Genomic DNA, 21,950 nt, shown 5'->3' with positions numbered 1-21,950 from the left:
CAACTGAAACGCGTCCCCCAACGCCCCCTGCATCGGATATTGGAGACTGCAGAATGACGGGCAGTGCGCGTTCTCTCGGGTGGCAAACAGGTCCACCCGAGGTGTCCCCCACGTCCGAAAGACGCGACGAACCACCTCCGGATGGAGCCTCCACTCGTGGTCGGCGGAGAACTGCCGACTGAGACTGTCCGCACGCACGTTCAACACCCCGGCCAGATGATTTGCCATCAGACAAATCTGATGGTCCTGAGCCCAGGACCATAGTCGTAAGGCCTCTCTGCAGAGACAAAGAGACCCTACTCCTCCCTGTTTGTTTATATACCACATCGCGGTCGTGTTGTCCGTCAGGACTTGAAATGACTGACCGCGAAGGGAAGGGAGGAAGGCCTTGAGTGCCAAACGAATCGCCCGCAATTCCAGAAGGTTGATATGAAACAACCTCTCCTCTGGAGACCAAAGACCCTTGATCTCCAGATCCCCCAGATGAGCCCCCCACCCTAGGGTGGAGGCATCCGTTATCACTGTGGCCACAGATGGAGGTAGATGGAAAGGCTTTCCTTGAGACAGATTGCCCTCCACGCTCCACCAAGACAGATCCGCTGCAGCTTCTCCGGAGATCTTGATCGACTCCCCGAGATCCCCGTTGTGCTGATACCACTGCTTGCGGAGGCACCACTGGAGCGCCCTCATGTGCCAGCGTGCATGGTTGACCAACAGAATGCAGGAAGCGAACAGACCGAGCAGGCGAAGGACCTTCAGAACTGGAACAACCGCTCCACTGTGGAACAAAGGGACCATCTCCTGAATGTCGAGAATCCTTTGAGGAGGAGGGAATGCTCGACACACAGTAGTGTCCAGTACTGCCCCTATAAACAGGTTGCGTTGAGAGGGCACCAGGTGAGATTTGGGCACATTGATTGAAAAACCCAAGTCGAATAACAGCTGAGTTGTCACCTGCAGATGACGCTGCACCATCTCTGGGGACTCTGCCTTCAGAAGCCAGTCGTCCAGGTAGGGGAAAACCGGAATCCCCGACCTCCTGAGATGAGCAGCCACCACTGCCATCACCTTTGTGAAGACTCGAGGTGCAGTAGTAAGACCAAACGGGAGGACCGCAAACTGATAATGTTGCGACCCAACCGTAAAACGGAGATACTTCCTGTGCGACTTCAGGATTGGGACATGGAAGTACGCGTCCTGCAAGTCGAGCGACACCATCCAGTCTCCTTGCTGCAACGCTTGAAGAACCTGCGCAAGGGTCAGCATCTTGAACTTCTCCTGTTTCAGGTAAAAATTCAAGATTCTGAGGTCCAGAATCGGACGCAATCTGCCGTCCTTCTTGGGGATCAGGAAATACCGGGAGTAGCATCCCTGACCCCTTTCCTGCTCCGGAACCACCTCTATTGCGCCCTTCTGAAACAAAGCTTGAACTTCTTTCTGCAGGAGAAGCAGGTGGTCCTCCGAGCAATAACCTTGGCAAGGAGGGTAAGGGGGAGGAAACTCCCGAAAGGGAAGGGCGTACCCAGTCTCTACGAGGTTCAAAACCCAAAGGTCGGTTGTAACAGATTTCCAACCCCGTAGAAAGTAGGACACCCGACCCCCCACAGGTCTTACATGATCCGGGATGAGGGATCTAGGGCTGCTTCCCTGAAGCCTCATTTGGAGCAGAGGAGGAGGAGGAAGAAGAGGGGTTGCGACCAGAACCTCTCCGACCCCTTTGCTTCCCTCTATAGGAGCGATAGAGGGGATTCTGCTGCTGTTGTTGCTGCTGTTGCTGTGGCTGTCGGAAGGAGCGAAAGGATGACCTTCCGAATCCCCTAGCCTTACGGAAAGTCAAACCTCTAGCAGGAACCTGCAGACCCAAGGACTTCGCCGTCAACCTACTGTCCTTAAAACGTTGAAGGGCAGAATCTGCCTTCTCCCCAAACAACTTTTGTCCATCAAAGGGCAGATCCACCAGCGTGGCCTGGACATCTGCAGAAAACCCTGAGGAACGGAGCCAAGCTTGTCTCCTTGCGGCAATGGACGACCCCATAATCCTCGCCACAGAGTCCGCCGTATCCAGCCCAGACTGGATCACCTGCCTGGCAGCTGCCTGAGTGTACGCCACAACCTCCATGAAGGACGACTTATCCCCCTCAGGTAACTTAGGGGCCAAAGTTTTTATAGAGTCCATAAGGGCATGAACATAACGCCCCAGCAAGCACGTAGCATTTGAGGACTTCAACGCCATACTTCCTGAGGAGAAAGTCTTTTTGGCCGCCTGATCAACTTTCTTTGACTCCCTATCAGCAGGAGATTGGGGGAAAGCACCCGAAGCATGTTTAGAACATGAAGCCTGCACCACTAGGCTCTCCGGAGAAGGATGCGTGGATAAAAAATCCGGGTCTCCTGGCGCAACCCTGTATCTCCTTGCCACCTGCCTGCAAACTGCTGGAGCTGACAGAGGCTTCTTCCACACCTACAACACTGGTTCCAAGAGAGCCTCATTGAAAGGTAGCAAAGGCTCCGAAGCCGGGGAGTGCAACACCTCTGTAAGCAGATTGGACTTGTATTCCACAGAGGGCAGCTGCAGATCTAACAACTCCGCGGCCTTCTTGATCACAACATGGTAGGGCGCCAATTCCTGTGGTGGAGAAGACCTTGTAGAAGCATGCTCCCTCTCCGGGGTGGTATCCAAACCACTTGCTACCTCTATACCTCCAAACTCATCCGAAGAAGAGTCGACTTCACCTTCTTCCACCTCAGCCCGATACCTTTCCTCCTCCAAAACCCTTTGGGCCTCCCGCCTCGATCGATTCCGGGGAGCCGGCGTCGTCGACGTCGTACGCGGCGTCGGTGGAGCCAAAGGCAACGGCGTCGGAGGCGCTACAGGCGGAGTCGGCAGCGCCGGATGCGGCGTCGATGGAGTCGGCCTCGGCGTCAAAGAAGGCTCCGAAGATTGACCATCCATCCGAGGTCGAGCCGGATTCCCAACCGGCGCCGGAAACTGCCAAGAAGGCGCCATCGGCATAAAAGGCAGAAAAGGAGCCTGAGCGTATTGCTGCGGCACTCCCAGAGAAAACGCCATCGGACCCACGGGACCTGCTGGTGCTCCGGATGGGAAGGATGCTCTCTGAAAAATGCCATACATGGCATTCAGAAATCCCGAAGGATCCGTACCTGGAGCCGGGAATTGGGGATAAGGAACTGCCCCTGTATCCTCCTGTGGAACAACCGGCGTCGGCTCCTCAGAATCCTCCACCGGAGCCGCGGAGTCATCAGGCACCGGAACAGACTCTTCCTGCTCCTGCTCCACATCAGATTCCACCCGACCCGGAGTCGAAGCCTTGGACGGCGCCGGCGTCGGGGGAACGTGCTGGAGTCCGCTTCGGAGAGGGAGACTTCGAAGACTTATCAGGAGAAGGCGAAGGAGACAAGACCTTGCTCTGACATCGACGAGGCGAAGCCGACCTCGACCTCTTAGACTTCGAGGACCGACGCCGAGAAGAATGCTTCCTCTTCTTATGGTGCTTCTTCGACTTCGACGACCTCGAAGTCGAAGACTCTCGCCTGGACTTCTCCTTTTTCCTCCCTCTCTTCTCCTCACCGATCTTCATGAAGAGTTTGGTCTTCCTCTCCTTCAGCGCTTTAGGATACATGCTCCTACAGCACCCGCACTCATCCACGTCATGATCAGAGGAGAGACACCATAAACAATTCTGATGCGGATCCGTCATGGACATCAGGCCTCCGCACTCCCTACAGGGCTTAAAGCCCGACTTCCTCGTCGAAGACATACCGATTTTAACAAAAATACACCACTAGATTACAAAGTATCTAGAGAGCACTGGGAAAAAACCGTTGCGCGTCGACGGCGCGGAAAAAAGGGAACTGACGTCATCACGCCGACGTGGGCTTCTTATGGCTCCGATGACGTCGTACGGAGTCGCGTGCGGAGCCGATGTATTGTGACGTCGCCCACGTCGACGTGGAATGCTGGGGAAGAAAAGTTCCGTGGAATGCTGGCGCAGGGGATATTCACAAGGTGAGGAATCCACTGGCAGATGTATCCATCAGAAACCTACTTATTCATACAGGAACTCTTTCAATCTCTCACTCTCACATATACTCACTTATATACTCCAATAGTGACATATACTAGTTTAAAATGTATGTAGTTACTCATAAAGACACTATTGAGACAGTCATTCACTCACTAACACACCCATGCACACACTCATCCACCCATACTGTCCTGCACACATGCTGTCTTCAACACATACAAACAGTGAGTCACTCATTCATGCACCTATACACTACGTAAAACCCACCACCGAACCATACAGACAGTCAGACACTCATACTGATACTCAAAAAACCAACTAATAACCTATATAGACACTCATGTAGCTACTCACCAACCCATGCAGCCACTTATACACAAAGTGAGAGACTGACAGATATTTAAACATTACTCATTAAGCCATGTATTCACTAAGATACTCAATCAGTTTTACAATCAATTTTTCAAAAACAAATCACCCATTTAGACACATATACCCATTTATTCTTCCATCGACCTTGAGATTTACATATATAAAACACATGTAATTTTCAGAAAAACAAACATTCACTGGATGAGGTCATCAGTGATGTCATTTGAGATGTCATCAGTGATGTCATGAGTGATGTCACTGACCATGTCATGAGTGATGTAATAGGTGACGTCATCAGCAGTGCAATGCGGGCGTGCGAGTTATAGTTAGCTGAATTAACTATAACGGGGGAATTTCAATGGTGGTTTTGTACGAGTGAAAAGTCCAGCCAACTATAACGCCCCTGAAACCTATGTTTTTTTCAGTGAATTTCTAAGGTTTTTTTAAATGCTAATTCCTAACTATAACGTGCCTGAAACCTATGGTTTTTTCAGTGTATATATATATATATATATATATATATATATATATATATATATATATACATACACACACACACACATATGGGGTGTGGAATTTAATAAAATATCTACTTGTCCATGGGGCAGGTTGCTTCATATATCTACTTGTCCTGTAACAAAATCTACTTGTCCCTTTTGTGCCATGTAATGTGGCAACAAATTACGGCAGCAATCTCATTAAGCAAGAGTTCTGATAATGCCTCTCTAATTATGCCAGGGCTTGTACCATAGTTAGGGTTTGAATACTAGCAATTCCCTTATGTTGCTACGTTTCTGCAGGTCTACATACTGGGGCTGAAGGTAGTGGTAAGCAATAGTTCAAGGGTTGGAATGCCCTATTGAGTCTGTGAAAACCTACTAACCTGCACGTTTTAAGGGTTTTCACCAACTCTTTTCAAATCTTTTCCCATACTGAAAAAGGTTGGAAATTTGCTCCTGGCAGTAGCAGACGTAAAACTTCTTCATGGTTGGGAAAAAAGTAGTTGGAGGAAAAGTAAACTTGAAACATTCAGATTTTCACATGAGCAAATCTACACAAGCACATTTGCTCATGCTAAAATGCAGTTCACAAATATTTTCTAGGAGTACTATTTCTTGGCCTATTTCTGTAGATTTTTATGAATTCACGGAGACTGTATATATGCATGTAACGCATGGATATATACCATGGATGCACTTTTGAGACTTTCTTTAATAATTGGGCCTCTAATTAGGCCTGGGGTTAACCATGACCTTTTGTGTTTAGTAAAATTATCTCTCTCTCTCTCTCTTCCTCTCTCTCCTTCTCTTCCTCTCTCTCCTTCTCTCTCCTTCTCTCTCTTCTCTCCTTCTCTCTCTCTCTCCTTCTCTCTCTCTCTCCTTCTCTCTCTCTCTCCTTCTCTCTCTCTCTCCTTCTCTCTCTCTCTCCTTCTCTCTCTCTCTCCTTCTCTCTCTCTCTCCTTCTCTCTCTCTCTCCTTCTCTCTCTCTCTCCTTCTCTTGGTCTATCAGCTGGCTTCACTGTTAGTGACAGTATTCTGCTCTATTACAAGGAGCATATTGGCACACAAAGTAGTTTTGTTCAGTGCCTGGAACTGCTGTGGCAATGTGTGCTTTTTGAGACCAAAAACAGTTTTTTGCTTTTGCCAATGCTTGTTAGAATGGTGAGGGCCCTGCAGCTCCCACACAGATAAGGTTTTACAAAAACCATGCCTAAACAAGTCACGCATTGACAAAACCAAGAGCCTGACCACCAATTTCAGACCTACTGGCTTTGCCAATGCTTGTTTATTTTTGTTTCCCACAATTGTATTTTAACTGGTTACACTGATTTGCCATTATGAATATTTTTGGGAAATACAAGCATACATCAACATGTTACTAAATGATGCTGCAAAGTTATGGTACCTAAAATCTTACAGTAGTTTAGCAAAATATTTCTTTTCTACTTGCATTTTTTTTGTGAACATTTTATTTTGAAAGCAAAGAATCATCACTGTTGCTTTCAAGCTTTTGCAAATATTTGCATATAATCAGAGAGCATTCTGGGAGCATTATACATAGCCTCATTTCACTAAACTTTGAAAACGTGTTTACATGTTTATACTGGAACCACCGTCAGTAGTGCAGGCAAAGCTGACATTTACTTTTAGTGCTCACCGTAATGATAAAGGCTTTGCATTAATGAACCATAAATACAAGTTTGAACAGTGTTAACATATGGACACACATATTACCTTAACTGTAGACAATGCCCTTCCTGATCCATAATGTGGTATTGTAAACTGGCAGCTAAAGGTTTTGTGCTGTAGGGGGTTTGGCCTACTTGTCCCAAGGACAAAATAGACATTAAAACGTGTTGCCCTTGACCCCAAACAATATGTCCCGGGCGTCGGGCTATAGGAATTCCACATCCCTGCACACACACATCTATACACACAGATATATACACACACATATATAAACACATCTATACCCACACACACATCTATACTCTCATACACATTTATACCCATACACACATCTATACATACACACACAGATACAAACAGATGCACATATAAACACACATACATGGGGATTCCCACCTCAGAGGTTGAAGCCAGAGTGGAGAGCTGGAGGTCTCAGCCTTGCACCCCACGGGGTATTCGCCCACTGGCGTAGTACCAATGTTTGGGGACTGTTACACCACACACCTACAAACAGGTCAGAAGGAACACACAAAATGTGGACAATGGTGAAATGGATTTTTGTGATGTATTGTTTGGGGGCTAGATGTGTTATGGGGAGCAAGTCCTTGCTCTCCACGGAAGAGGGGGGTAGGAATGTCAGTTACTGCCCAAGGGGAGGGGGGGATGTAGGGGTTGATCATGATGTAATTGTTTTTATACGGTTGGGAATGTTTTCATAGTTCCAGTGTCTGGTTATCATAGTTGTTTTGCAGGAGCAATCCTATTGGATGAAGGGGAAGCAAAAATTGTGGGAAGGGGGAAAATGAGTGGTTTGGAGGAAGTTGCAAATGCTTTACAATTTATGGCTTCCCCATAACAAAGCAGATCATCTGGAATGTCCAGGGTATGGCAACGTTTGCAAAATGCAGGAGGGTATTTGCTTATTTGAAGCGATATAGGGTGGCGACTGCATGCCTGCAGGAGACGCATGTGTAGGAAGACTCACTGCCATGTCTACAGTGCAGATGGTGAGGGCAGCTTTCCGCTATCTCTTATTCGGGATTTGCTGCGGGGGGGGGGGGGAGGGGGGGGCGGGGGCTCATTTGAGTGGCCCCCGGGGTTCCCTTTCAAAACCTACATCATGTGGCGGATTCCGAGGACGTATGTTATCTTCTTACATGGCAAATTGGAGTGAAGGGAAATAGATCTACTCAATGTATACGCCCCTAATTTGGATTGTCCTGCCTCCTTTCCTACCGCTACAGCGGCGGCAACCCCCTACTTGGGTGCTATGATAACCATGGCCGGAGACGTAAACTGCATCCTGCATGGGATGTTCGACTGTGAGCCCCCTCCCCCCACCCCCCCAGGCAAATACTAAGCCTCGAATGACAAGGACTCGGAGACAGATCGGATATGCAGTTGTGTGGAGGGCCCGCTATTTCATACAGAGATCGTTCTCTTGTCACACTCCGGGCAAATAATACCTACAGCTGACTGGACTATTGTTTTCTTTCACACAAGCGGTCTCCTGAGGTGGAGGGGATAACCTACCAACCTATCAGACCATTCGCCTGTCTTTCTCAGTTTTGAGGAAACTCGAGAACACCTGGTACTACTCATATGGCAAATAAAAGCGGGGGCGTTGTCAGATTCCCCCGTTTGCGGCTACGGTCTCAGACACCTTGTCTAGCTATTTCAAGGAGAACTAGGTGTCGGCTTCCAGCAAGGCCCTTGATTGGGAAGCCATGAAGGTTGTCCTTTGAAGGGTCTGTATAAAGATGACCTATTGGGTGAAAAAGTCAGCTGGAACAGGATATACAGACCCAGGAACGGAAGTCAGGCAAGTTTGAGGTGGAACTTCCTACAGCTCCCAAGGTTATGGGAGAGGGGTGCACTGCCTGTGAGGCGTTACTGGAGTCTTGACAGAGATTGCAAAAGTTTACCTGCACTGCGTATCAGCAACACTTGCATATGGAGGGTGACAATATAGGGGGACCTTGCTTGCCCGACCTGTAAAACAGAAGGCGCCTATACTACAGATTCAGGGTGGTAATGGGGAGCTAGTATATAATCAGCAGGCAATCCTGAAGTACTATCTACGCATTTGGCCAACTTCTATAAGAAATAATTCTCCCCACCACAAGAGGTTGTCCAGGACTTCTTAGCCACGGTGGCACTGCCACTGCTAGATCAAGAAGCAGAGGCTGTGCTCGGGGCCCGATTTCTAAAGAATTGAAGGCAGCTATCCGGCAGCTATCCGGCATCTAAAGCCGACTAGGAGTCCAGGGGAGAGATGGTCTTCTGGTGGAGTTTTATCCAGGGCTTGCTCCTCTGCTGGCGGATCGCCTCGTAGAGGTCTATAATGAGCCATTGGAGGTTCAGTCATTACCATCCTCCATGAGGGAGGCAGTGGTGGCTATGATAAAACCTGATAGGAGGGATCCCCTGTTGCCTAGTTCTTATAGACCGATTTCACTCTTGAATCTAGACGTGAAAATCCTGAGCGGGATACTGGTAGCCCGGCTCCTCCCATATATGCCCCACTTGGCTAGGCCGGGTTCATACTGCGGCGTAGCACCATTCAGTCTGCGACGCCAGCCACATATCTAGCATGCTCCATGCCTCATGTAAGAGGATTATGCTCTGGCACAACTCAATATAGAGCAGGCCTCTTATTCCGTGGAGTGGTCCTATGTATGGTTGATCCTGCGGTGGCTCAAAGTGGGGCTGGTGTTCCTCAAATGGGTCCAATTGCTCTATACAGCCACTGTTGCCCTAATCCGGGCTAGGATTATGTTGTTGAGGCAGTTTGCATTGGACCGGGGAAATCCTTTAATCGCCGCTCATCTTTGCGGCAGCTATGGAGCCTCTGGCGGCTGCCCTGAGGGAACGATTGATGTTTGGGGGATATCTCTTGGGGACACCAAGCACGTGGTTTCTCTATACGCCGACAAGCTGGTATAAACTCGCCAGCCAGCACAGTCTGTACCTGTTCTCCTCACTGTGTTGCAGAGGATTGGGGCCATATCCGGTCTCTGTCTAGTTCCAGGCAAATCCAAACTGATTCCAATGAGGAGATTGGCGGTGGAGCACAGGGACGCAATGCCCGAAGTGGGGCTTCCCTAAGTAACTGAATAGATTATATACTTGGGGACCCGATTAGCAACTACGGCTCCCTCCAATCTGGAGCTTAACGCAGGAAGAGTAGTGGAGGGTATATGTGGTTCCATACAATTCTGGAGAGATCTATCTCTGTCCCTTATGAGTCAAATAGCAATTAAAAAAATTATCTTGCCCCGACGCCTCTACGCGTCACAACACTCACTGTATAAAGGTCACAAACATAACTTCCAAACACTGGATGGGCTACTGGTGGATCTACTGTGGGGCTCCAAACCCAAAGGCATCCGATTAACAACGCTACAGAGAACATGGGGAAGAGGGGTGCTTGAGGTACCTTGCCTGGAGCTCTACTAAATGGCCTCCTAGCTCCAGCATGCGACCCACTGGATGGATGAGCCTGACAACTAGGAACAAAAAAAAAAGACTCCTGGCGGGCACGCATGTTGAGCGCTCCCTACTAGAACTCCTGATGCTTGGCGCGGGAGTCCCCACATCCTATCCCTACATTGTACAACATGTGGCCACTGTCTGAGAAAACGCGGTCAGGAGGGTGGTGCGACACATGCCCTATGACACGGACAGCAGCTTTGGGTGGCAAGGCCCTTCCAGTGTATACTGGAATCCATGTCGGTGCGGAGATGGAAGACAGATACCAAACGATGGGACACATGTACGAAAATGGTCAATTTATAAAGCGGGGTCTGCGGAGGCCTCTTTCGCTCTGGGAACTGGGCAGTTACTGCAATACGCAAAGTTTTCGAAGGTGGCCCGAGAGGTGTGACCGTCTTTCCCAGAGGAACCCCCGAGTACTAATGCACTAAAAGTGATACTCTATATGGCCCAGGGACGGCATTTGGTATCCAATCTTTATCAGGCGCTCAGAGATAACCTCCTGGGTGGGACTCTTCCAGTGTAGACAAGGTGGGATGACACTGCTGTGAAGCCTCTAACGGAACAAGAGTGGCCGAGAACCCACAAGAGTGTCCGGAGTGGGAGTTCTAATGCACGATTTAAACTAGTTCAATACAATTGTGTGCATCAGGCCTACCTCACCCAACAGACTCTAAGCATAATTTACCCGGACTGTTCGGGTGCATGCCCCCGGTGCGATGGGATGGAGGTGGCATTTCTGCAAATGGTGTGGGTATGCCCAGTCCGTAGTCCATGCTGGGAAGCTATACTTGTGCATCTCAAAGATACTACTGGGTGGAAAATACCCAGAGAGTTTCAAACAGAACTGTTGGGACGGTCACTTGCCCCCAAAAATAGGAAATTAAGCAGATTTGTACTTTTGGGGTTGGTGTTAGCAAAAAGACTATTGTGATAGCATGGTTGTGCCCTGCGCCTCCGCAGATATAGGCATGGCTGAGAGACATGTGTGAATGGGCGACTGCGGGTCCAAAAAGACAAAAAGTTCGTAAAGACGAAAAACTCTAGGGTGATCTCTGGGCAAGAGCATCTATGCTGGCGGATCCACAGGAATCGCAGTGTGGTTGGCGGAGATACCCTGGGTCACCTGGAACCCCATACATTGGTATGGGCGCAAGAGACCTTGACACGTGGAGGGTGCGATTCAGGGGACTTTTTTCTTGTTTTTAAAATTGCATGTCATGATTCGTAAAATCCAATAAAGTTCTATAAAAAAAATACACATGTAAATACATATATACATTCCTTATTCAATGCACTCTTATTGACTGCCGCCGCACACAGAAACAAAGGGCGCGGCGTCTCTTCGGACCCAACAAGAACAGGCTGTGAAATAATCCAATACCCCTTCACAACAAAGGATGACGCTGCGTGTGGTTACTCGTAGATTTATTAATGTCAGGCCACCATCGTACTCGTTTTCACTGCCACCAGCATTGTACAGAGATGTCGAGGTGCCATTACAACCACTGTTTTGTTAGTTTCAATAGTGACGTGAAAAGCATAAATAGTGAAAATTGACTGGTAGTTTTTTGTTACAATCTTATCATAGTCTTTCTTTCCTTAATATCTTCACTGAGTTCACTGCTGCAAGGTGTCAATACTACATTACATGCCCAGAATCAATAATAAATTTCATAGCATTCTTGCGCAATGCTCAATTCATTTGGGAAGCTAAAAATCATGCTTATAAAAACAGTTAAATCGTTGTTACTGGTAAGGAGTCGCCCCCCCCCCTCTACCCCCGAGCGCCTTGAGACCCTTGAGGGTAAGTAGCTGCACTTTACCAACCCCCGATTATGCTTTGCCGAAATACTTTTTTTTTTTTTTTTTTTAAACAATTTTTATTAGTTTTTCCCAACGTAGAACAACATGAAGTCCACATTACATTCAGTATTCCTGTGAAGGATAACCAGGCCAGTGGGAACAATATCAAAGACAATAAGCTCGCAACAAAACCAGTCTAAACCCCCCACCCCACTCCCTCTCTACCCCCACCCCCCCTTGCCAGTGTGCCCGCCACGGGTTCTCCATCCAGTGGGGTGTAAGGTGCCCCACGCAACTAGGGAGCTAAACGCGGAATCAGAGGGCGAACCCCACCCACGTTTCCAAAAGTACCAAAGGCTGTACTCTACCCCTCACATGCATACCACCCCGAAGCCGGACCACCGTGCACAACATGATAAATTTGCACAAATAGCGATAGCTCCCGTGGAATATTCAGGCAGTCCCCTCCTGGGCAGTCTCCCCGGGAGTCCCAGCAGGTCCCTCCACACTCCTCCCAGGCCGGGCCGGGCCGCGCCCGCCTGGCCCTCACCCCCCTCCTCTCGGTCCCCCAGGCGGCGAAGCTCCTCCACCAGCGCCCCCCACGCCCCGGCAGCCTCTTGCGCTTTGTCATTGGAAGTACGTCTAGCCAGCTGTAGGCGAAGCGTCCCTTTAGTCCCCACCCAGGCCAGGAAGCTCACCCTCCACCTCCGAACACTCGGCCCCGTTCTTGCCTTCCAGTGCATGGTAAGCTCCCTCTTCGCCATTATCAGCCCCAGATCGATAAATTTGCTCGTGATTTTTGTACGGGGGTATGTGGGAACCAAAGCAGAAGGCAAGTTCCCATGTCCACTGTCAACACTCGGTCAGTCACGCGATTCAGGCACGCCACCACATCCGTCCAGTAAGAGCCCAACCCCGGGCAGGACCAGAACATATGGCCGAAATCAGCCCCCTCCGCGTGGCACCGGGGGCAGCCCGACGAGGAGCCCCCAAAATATTGCAGAATCTTCACCGGGGTTAAGTAGGCCCTGTGAAGAGTATAGAATTGAACCAATTGAAATCTAGCGTTGCGCGTGCCCTTCCAAGGTCGTTGCAGCAACTGCGACCACGTCGTCTCCGAGATAGGCCTGGTAAGGTCTCCCTCCCACCGCTCCCGCAGGGTCGTCAGGGGCGCGAGCCTCTCCGTGGACAGCCGCCCATAGAGGCAGGTGATGGCCTTCACGGTACCCGCCGCCATCACGACGTACTGGCATCCCAGGGACGTCGGGGGTTCCGACAGCCCCGTCCGCCAGTGTTTCCGAATCCCAGCCACCAGAGCCGAGTGGAGGAGATAATCCCCCCTGGGCAAATCAAAATCCCTCTGCAACTCGTGGAACGGCAACAAAGCTCCGTCACGATAGAGATCGCCAAGCATGTGAACCCCTCGGTCCTCCCAACCTGCCAACGCCGACCAGTCTCCGCCATGAGGGAGAGCCGTGCACATGCCCAACGGAAACTCCGGGGCATATGGGGTCGCAAAGCCCGCTCGTCTCTGGCTACGGAGCCAGCAGAGCCGAAGCGTGCGCTCCTCTAGCGTGAGTTGATCCAACCGGAGCCTTTGCTGCAATAGTATGAATGACAGTACATGCTGAGGGATAATCCTACCCTGCGGGCCTTCCGGGCCTCTGAACTCGCGTGCCACAGCCTGTGTGAGGCACTGCAATTGCGCCGCCAGGTAGTACCATTCGAAGTCCGGGACCGCCAGCCCCCCCTCCACCCTCGGTCTCATCAAGGTGTTCAACGCCACCCGACGTCTGCCCGCGCCCCAAAGAAACCCCGTTATCAGCGCCCGAAGCGTCTTAAAAAAGGAGGCCGGGATCCAGATCGGCAAGGTGCGGAAGAAATAGAGCAATCGCGGTAGCGCCACCATTTTCAGCAGCGCTATTCGGCCGGCCACCGACAACGGGAGGGTGCTCCAAAACACCATACTCCCCTTGAGTCCCCTTAGCGCTCCACCCACATTGCCATCGAAGAGATCAGCAGGAGCGTGAAAGATGCGGACACCCAGGTAAGGCAGGCAAGCAGGTTCCCAGCGGAGGTCCGCAAGGGCCCGGGTCCCAGGAGACAGAGGAAACAGGCAAGTCTTGGCCCAATTAACACGCAGCACTGAAAAGGAGCCGAACTCCCGAAGCAGGAGTCTGGCGCCACGCAGAGAACCCCGCGCATCCGCCAAATACAGCAAGAGGTCATCCGCGTATAAGGAGATGTAGTGTGGCTCTCCACGCAACTGAACCCCCTCGTAAGACCGCCCCTGACGGGCATGCGCTGCCAAGGGCTCTATCGCCAGGGCAAACAAAAGAGGGGATAACGAACAGCCCTGCCGAGTGCCTCTCTCCACCCGACAGGCAGCCAAGATGGTACGCCCCGTGCGGACTCTAGCCACGGCAGATCGGTATAACAATCTGGTCCAGCGCATGAAGTGGTCCCCCAGGCCGAACCCCCTCAGCACCCGAAACAGATACGGCCACTCCACGCTATCGAATGCCTTTTCGATATCCACCGACAGTACCACGGCGTCCGAAGAGCCCTCCCCCTGGTCACCCATGATCCGCACTAGCCTGCGAATACCCGCCGTGGTGTTCCTCGCGGGGATAAAACCAGATTGGTCCGGGTGAACCAGCGCGCCCATGTGGACCATGAGTCGTGTGGCCAAGATCTTACTAAGGATCTTATAATCCACCGAGAGCATTGAAAGCGGACGGTACGCCGATCTGGAGGTTGGGGCCCCACCTTTCTTCAGTAATGGTACTATGATCGCCTCCCTCAAGGTACCCGGCAGCTCGCCCACGTCCCACGCCTCCCTGTACATCGCCTGCAGCCGCGGAGCCAAGACGTCCAAGTAAGCAGCATAGAACTCCACTGGGAGACCGTCCGCCCCCGGGGTCTTCTTCCGGGCCATGTGCTTAACCGCCACTCTGATCTCTCCAAGGGAGATCTCCGCCCCCAGCGCCGATCCCTGTTCTGGGTCCAATTGTGGCAACCCAGCAGCTTCTAAATAGGCGTCCAGCCCATCAGGCAGGTCCTGCATTCTGCTCCGATATAACTGCGAGTAATAGTCCCAGAATTGGCCATTGATCTCCCGTTGGGAATAAACCAAGTCCCCCGCGGGGGTAGCTAACGACAATATAGGGGTGCCCCTAAGAGCCGGATTTGCCAACCAGGCTAATAAGGACCCAACCTTATCTCGCTCAGCGTGCGCACGGACCAAATACTCTTTATAGTCATAGCAGCGAAGCCGCTCCACCTGTGCGGCCACCTCCTCCCGCGCCGCCAAGACCTCTCCCTGATCGTCCCCGGCAGCGTGACCGGCAAGTTCCGCCCGGCGTAGTCGCGTCTCCGCTCGGTCAACGTCCCGCGACAGCACCTGGCGTATCCCAGCGACGGCCGAGATACAAATCCCCCGTACCACCGCCTTGAGCACATCCCATTCGAGGGCCCTGCTTGTCGCCGTCCCCGCATTACCCGCAAAGTAGCGCTCCACACCCTCCCCAAGCTCCGCATGAAACACAGGATCCTCCAGCAGCGCCGGACTCAAACGACAAGTCGGGATCGCCTGCCGCTGCCGGGACCAGAGGACCGATATCAAACAGGGGTTATGGTCCGAGAGTGTCCTTGCCAAATATTCGCTATGACACGTCAGCTCCAGGGCTCCCGGGGTGCACAAGAAGCCATCCAGCCGAACATGGAGGTCGTGCGGCACAGAATAGAAGGAATAATCCCTATCCGACGGGTGGTGCACCCGCCACGCATCCACAAGTCCCCAGGCTGCCTGCCAATCGCGCCTCGCCTTGGCCACCCTGTGTACCGCCGATTGAGCTAGCGGGGGATGAGAGCGATCCAAGTCCACATCAGTGATCGAGTTAAAGTCCCCCCCTAGAAACACCGTGCCCACCAGAAAGGACGCCAGCTTCCCAGATAGTCGCGCAAAGAAAGCAGTGTAGTCAGAGTTCGGGGCGTAAATACTGCAGAAGGTCACATCCCTGCCGTCCAGTCGACCAGACACCGCCACAAACCTCCCCTCCGGGTCCACCAGCGTGGTCGTGGGTTGAAAAGGAACCCCGGATCGGACCCAGATCAAAGCCCCCCTAGCAAAAGCAGAAAAGGTAGTGTAAAACAGCTGTCCCCTCCATCGCTTCTGCAGCGCCAGCCCCTCAGCCCGATCCACATGGGTTTCCTGCAAGAAGGCCACCTGGATCCCCCTGCGAACCAAGTATGCATGTAACTTATAGCGTTTTCTCATGGAGTTCAGCCCCCGCACATTCCAAGTGATGCACTTCAATTCAGGGCGGGTCGCCATAGGAACATATACCATAAGTCACATCCCAAGGCAACCGAGCGGGCACACCGACACAACCCCCCCAAATTAACCACCCCCAACAAACCCAAATCCCTCCCAACCCCAGAACAGGCTCTAAACCACAGTTACCCATCCAAACAGTCCCTGAACAAAAGGAAAAGCACCCTGGTAGCCACCAGAGTCTCACAATACTTGTGAGAAAGAGGGGGTGACCCAACACCAGCACGGGCCGGACAGCAGTCCAAAAGGCCAGTCCGTGTATCGGCCTCAGGAATCAGAGTCCCCTCCGTCCGGCAGCGCCCCACCCCCAGCGGCTCCCCCAAAGCAAAGCGCCCCAGCCTCACACGGATCCCAGGAGCGACACCCCACAGCAATAGGAACAGGACCATACTCGCCCCTCACTGGTCCACAAGGCAGCTCCAGGCACGCCACTCGGCACAGCACACAGTTTCCAGGGGGGCTGTCTCAAGCGTCCAGCATTCCATCCGCCGTGGCCGGGGTGACCACCGGCAAGTGTCCACCGGCACTCTCCAAGTTCACCGACTCCTCCGACGTCCCCGACTCCTCCGCCGCAGAACCCCGCCGGGACCCCGAATCCGCAGGCGAGGCCGCAGCTGCCGCTCCAGAGATGACTGAGACCGCCTTCAGAGCCGCCTGTCTCTCCAACTCCGTCTGTGAACGCGGGGGAGATCGGTGATCCCCCACACGCCTCCTGTGGCGGCGGACCCGACGGGGCCCCGGCGAGGTCCGGGTCTCCGAGTCCCGCTGTCCGGCACCACTCCGGCCCCCGTGGTGCCGCTCTAGCCAGCTCCATGCGTCATCGGGTGCATCGAAGAAATGAGCAGTCCCGTCCACCATAACCTTCAAGCGGGCCGGGAAGAACAGGGCATACTGGATCCCCTCCGCCCGAAGGGCCTTCTTAACTGCCATGAAAGAAAAGCGATTCCGCTGGACCTCCTGAGAATAATCGGGGTAAAGCGAGACGAGGGCATCGTCAACCTTGTACGGGCCAGATGTCCTGGCCTTCCGCAGAATGAGGTCGCGATCTTTGAAATGAAGCAGGCGTGCGACCACCGGTCGTGGGGGGCGACCTGCAGCCGGTGGGCGGGCCGGCACCCGGTGGGCCCTCTCAAGGGTGTAAAACTGCGACAGGCCCTCCGGTGCCACCACCTCCCGCATCCACTTTTCAAGGTAGCCGATCATGTCGTCCCCTTCAATTCTCTCGGGCAGGCCTACCACCCGAACATTGTTGCGTCTGTTGCGCCCTTCTGCCTCCTCGGCCCTCCTCTCGAGTAGGTGTACTCTACGCGATAAATCCCCCAGCGATGCCTCCGTCGCCTTCTGGGCCGGCTCCAACGCGACCAGCTTGAGTTCCGCGGATTCAACGCGGTCGGACAACTTGCCGTGGTCCGCTCGCAGGAGCCCGAGGCTAGTGGACACCTGCGCTATGTCCCGGCGTAGCGCCTCCCCCGAATCAGAAATGGCCTGGAGGATCCGGTCCATCTGCTGCTGTCGCAGTCCCGCCGCAAGTGCTCCAGCCGGGTCCTGGTCCTGCGGGTCCGGCGAGGGCTCCGCTCGTTCCAGCGGGGCCGCCCCCCCGCCGCGCCGCGGCTTCCCCATGCTTCAACCACCAGAGCACGCCCCGGTCGCGAGGAGCCTCTCACGTCGGCCTCGCGGGAGCCACCAGCCGTCTGCCTCAGTCAGGTCTCGGGCACCGCCACACCACTAGTAGTCGCCTCACCGGGCGCGCCTCGGTCCCCCACCAGGGCCCGTCGCCTCCACGGAGGAATCCAGCCAGCACCCAAATACCTCGCTCAGTGTTCTCCGTCGGGCAGCAGCACGGCCGGGGGACAGCCCCCACCCCGCCTCCAGAAAAGTCGCGGCGTCCCCGGGGTAGGCAGCACAGGGCACTCCGCAGGGGCCGGTCCCGCAAAGAAACGCGGGCCAGATGTCCCGTGATGCAGGATCCCCCGCAGCAGCACACTCTCCAGCGCCAAATCGTTTCACAGCCAGGTCGCCCCCGAGGCCAGAACATCAGGAGCAGGGGGGCGAGGAGGGAGAAGCCCACAGAGCAGGAGCCCAGGCGCGCCCGCCGAGTACCTCCTGCGCCGGTCCCACAGCAGGCCGCCGTCTGCTCACCAGGGCAATCGGGCTTCCGCAGCCGGCACACGCAGCGGTGCCAGCAGTCCGCCAGCAGCTCCCACCGGCCTCAGGCGTCCACCTCGGTCACTCCGCCGGTCTCCGCAGTTGGGCACCGCAGCGCGGGCCGGGCTCCATCACAGCCGGGGTAATGGTCACCCCCACCGGCCACCAATGTACGCAAGGCCGCGGCGTGCAGGCCTCACACAGGCCCAAAGCAAGATGGCCGGGTCTCTCCCAGCCGGACCCGCCTCCAGCGCCGATCGATTCCCCTTCCCGGGGCCGACACCCCGCGCGATCCGCAGGCGGGCGACCCACAGGCACATAGGAGCCGCCGCGGAGTCCTCAGCGCCGCCGGGGAGGAAGAAATACAGGAGAAATACCGAGGCCGACACGGAGCTCTCAGCTCACGCGTCCATGCTCGGCCGAGTCCAAGCCACGCCCCCTTGCCGAAATACTTTAAATTAGTAGGGATGTCAGCTTACCACAAAGGTACCGGCGATGAGCAGTGTATATGGGTATGTGTAAGTAGGCCTCCTTGATGGAGCAGACCTACCACACAGAAGTCATATGAAAATACTCTGACAGAATGCATTTCTTTAGAGCTTGAGGCCCAGCAGGGGCCCGAGAGCCACCCCTTTTGGAAATAAGGAAGTATAGAGAGTAGACTCCTTTCCTTTGGAGATGTGGAGGCACTCTCTTGATCACACCCTTCTCAAGGAGCACTTGTACTTCCTCTAACTGGTGGCGATGGTGTCTGCTGATGACAGGAGTGTGGAATGGATTATTGGTGGTAAATGTTCTAGGCAATAGCCACAGCAAAACACCCATAAAACCTACTGGTCTGATGTGTTTTCCACCCGGTAAGAGAGGAAACCTTGTATTCTGCAACCCGGAGTAAAGTGTGATCTGTGGAAATTGGAGGTGGGGGCAACTCACTGTTTGAAAGAGTAAACTCCTTTACCAAAACCACCTCTACCCTTGGCTCGGTTAGCCTAGGATGAACCAGTCATATCTCCTGCCAGATGTTTTGCTGCTGTCTATGGTAAGAATGGGTGATGCTTCCTTGGCTACTATCACAGGTTGTTGCTTGCAAAAGGAGCCTCTCAAAGCTGGAGCTTGAAGAGCACCCCCAGACATTGTAATCCACATGTCCTGTTTTCTCAAGCATTTAATCAATCTAGGGGCCGGTAAAAATGCTCCCAGTGGAATGGGAGATGAAGGACATGCTGCTGGATTTCAGTTGAACACAGAGTGCAAAGTAAAGCATGGTGTCTGAGAAGGATGCTGGTCTGATGCCTTTAGAGGATATGTCAAATGTGTCGAGCACACAATGAATGATGGCGTTCGTCTTGGCTTCAAGCACCATCTCCTTTCCCCTTTCCCTGTACTTCTCCAGAAGATATTTTACAAGCTCCTACATCTTCTCCCCCAGGGATCTGTTGTAATGGATAAGGAGTGCAACAGAGTTTACTGTATGTCAACGCATGACTCCACTGCCCCTACAGCTACCCTTTTGCCCGCTGCATTGATTTTCTTACTTACCTCGGTCTTCAAAGAAAAACAACATGCAATTGTCCATGCACAACATTTTACGGCAGAGTATACATACTGTGTGCATTTATAGTAATTCTACACCGGCATACCCATCCTAACACTGAAAAATGTTAAGGATTTAAAAAAAGTTCCATGATGGGGGAAAAATATGACAAGCCAAATAAAATTGGTAACATTCATCATTCTAAAAGTAACTTTTTCACCTCTGAAAGATGAACTACTGTCTGTGTTGTCATGTGCTTCTTTTGGACAGGTACACATCTGATTTTCAGCACTCAAGCCATTTAGGTTTTGAGGTAGTGGTCCTAAAAATCCAAGAAAAACGAACAACAAAAGGATAAGACTGACAAAAACAAGCTGAATAAGAAAGAAAACAAATTCAGTTCAAATACGGCATCATCAGTAATTTAATATTACACTTTTCCACAATCAACAGGGTATTAGAAAGTTTGATCTCAAAATAGAGATCACGGATGATTGATAAGCATGGAAAAATTTCAAGTAACCTTCAATCACATTTTGGGCATAGTACATGCAATTACTATCATTTACACGCTTTTGCCACTATTTTACAACGTTGCAATTTTATAACTGTGTGGATCAGTAAATACCTTCAACTGCATAGGTAGTACTAGCCATTTTGCTCTCTGGATATGCATCAGGAATGGTGACTGGTAAACCTTCCTTCAAAGTAAGACCTTCAAAAAAAGAGGAGAAATAAGTGGAGTTAAAATAGAGTGTAGCTAACCTTAGTTCAGACCTCAGATATTCTACTTAAACTGACAAATTCAAAAAGGGGTTTCCATCAAATGTCAAAAATGGGAACTTCTCACAGTAAGAATTTGACAATACCAAACCACTTTACACAGTTATAGCCACCTATTGCCCTGTCTGCTCTACTGATTTCTCGCCAATATATTATGAACCAGCAGCATACAGGGAAAGCTGTTCCTACATTCCTGCAGGCAGATTGTCAGGCACGCTAGCCAGGACAGTAATATTATGCCAATTGTATACTGCAATCCTATGCATTTTTTCCTCCATATTTAATTATAAAGTTATCTGAAGTTACAACAAGGTGGTATGAGGTGATTTACCAAAAGACGCACTGAACAGAAGGCAGTCACCCACGCAAATTCCGAAACTGGCCTAACTAATATGCAATGAACCATACTTTTCCCGTGAAGAGTTCCATGCATGCTTGTTGCATGTCTGAAGAGCACTGCTGCAAATTTGTATGTCTGGGAGGTACTGGGCAGGTAGTGTTTGGCATCCTATGTCCGATTTCTCAATAGAACAAGGGAGTAGGTTTTACTATGTCGGACACTAAATAAGGAAGACAAATTACTAATCAATCTTGATCCAAACCTAGGCCTGTCACTTTAGGAGTACCCCAAGGTTCCTCTCTCTCCCTGACACTCTTCAACTTGTTCATGGAACCACTCACAGAGCTTCTCAACTCTGCAACGGTCCAATATCACATGTACGCAGACGACACACAACTCTACTTTAAGGTACACTCACTAGAGTCCCTCAACTCTACGCTCCAAAAAATGCAGACATGGCTGGCAAATAACCATTTAAAATTAAATACCCTAAAAACAGAATTCCTCTTAAGAGCGCCACCCAACCAAACAACCACCATCATGGAATGAATGGAGCACCTAACAGCACTAGACGGCCAACCGCTCATGATCGATTCGACCAAATCGCTGGGTATAACTCTAGACAATAAGCTAAATACGCAGAAACAAATCAGTGCAGCAACAAAAGGAGCAAGTTTCCAAATGAATACCTTAAGAAGAGTGAAACCCTTCATACCCACAAATGACTTTAAACAGGCAGTCCAAACTCTATAAATACCCAGAGTGGAATACGGGAGTGTCGCTCTCTGCGGCCTTCCCAGAACGACAGCCCCACTAAGAGCCTCAATTAATGCAGCCACCCGACTGATCACAGGTTCCAAAAGAAATTGCCACATCTCCCCGGACTTGCGTGCCCTTAAATGGC

The 21,950-nt window shown here is 51.8% G+C and overlaps 1 protein-coding gene across 9 annotated transcripts in view; it reads right to left on the bottom strand.

The window, feature by feature from the left end:
- The window catches only part of TDRD6 (tudor domain containing 6), a 2,207,410-nt gene that overhangs the window by 834,928 nt on the left and 1,350,532 nt on the right, over window positions 1-21,950 (bottom strand). For all 9 annotated transcript variants that reach the window (XM_085610557.1, XM_085610549.1, XM_085610550.1 and 6 more), the window contains 2 exons: window positions 20,552-20,638; window positions 20,144-20,245 (listed from right to left, as the gene is read on the bottom strand). In XM_085610557.1, coding sequence (XP_085466683.1) covers window positions 20,144-20,245; window positions 20,552-20,638 — 189 coding nt within the window. The remainder of the gene's footprint in view (window positions 1-20,143; window positions 20,246-20,551; window positions 20,639-21,950) is intronic.

This window comes from Triturus cristatus, chromosome 6 (assembly GCF_964204655.1).
Source record: "Triturus cristatus chromosome 6, aTriCri1.1, whole genome shotgun sequence".
Lineage (NCBI taxonomy): Eukaryota > Metazoa > Chordata > Amphibia > Caudata > Salamandridae > Triturus > Triturus cristatus.
The sequence above is the reverse complement of the archived record's forward strand: the minus strand, read 5'-3'. Positions and strand labels throughout refer to the sequence as shown.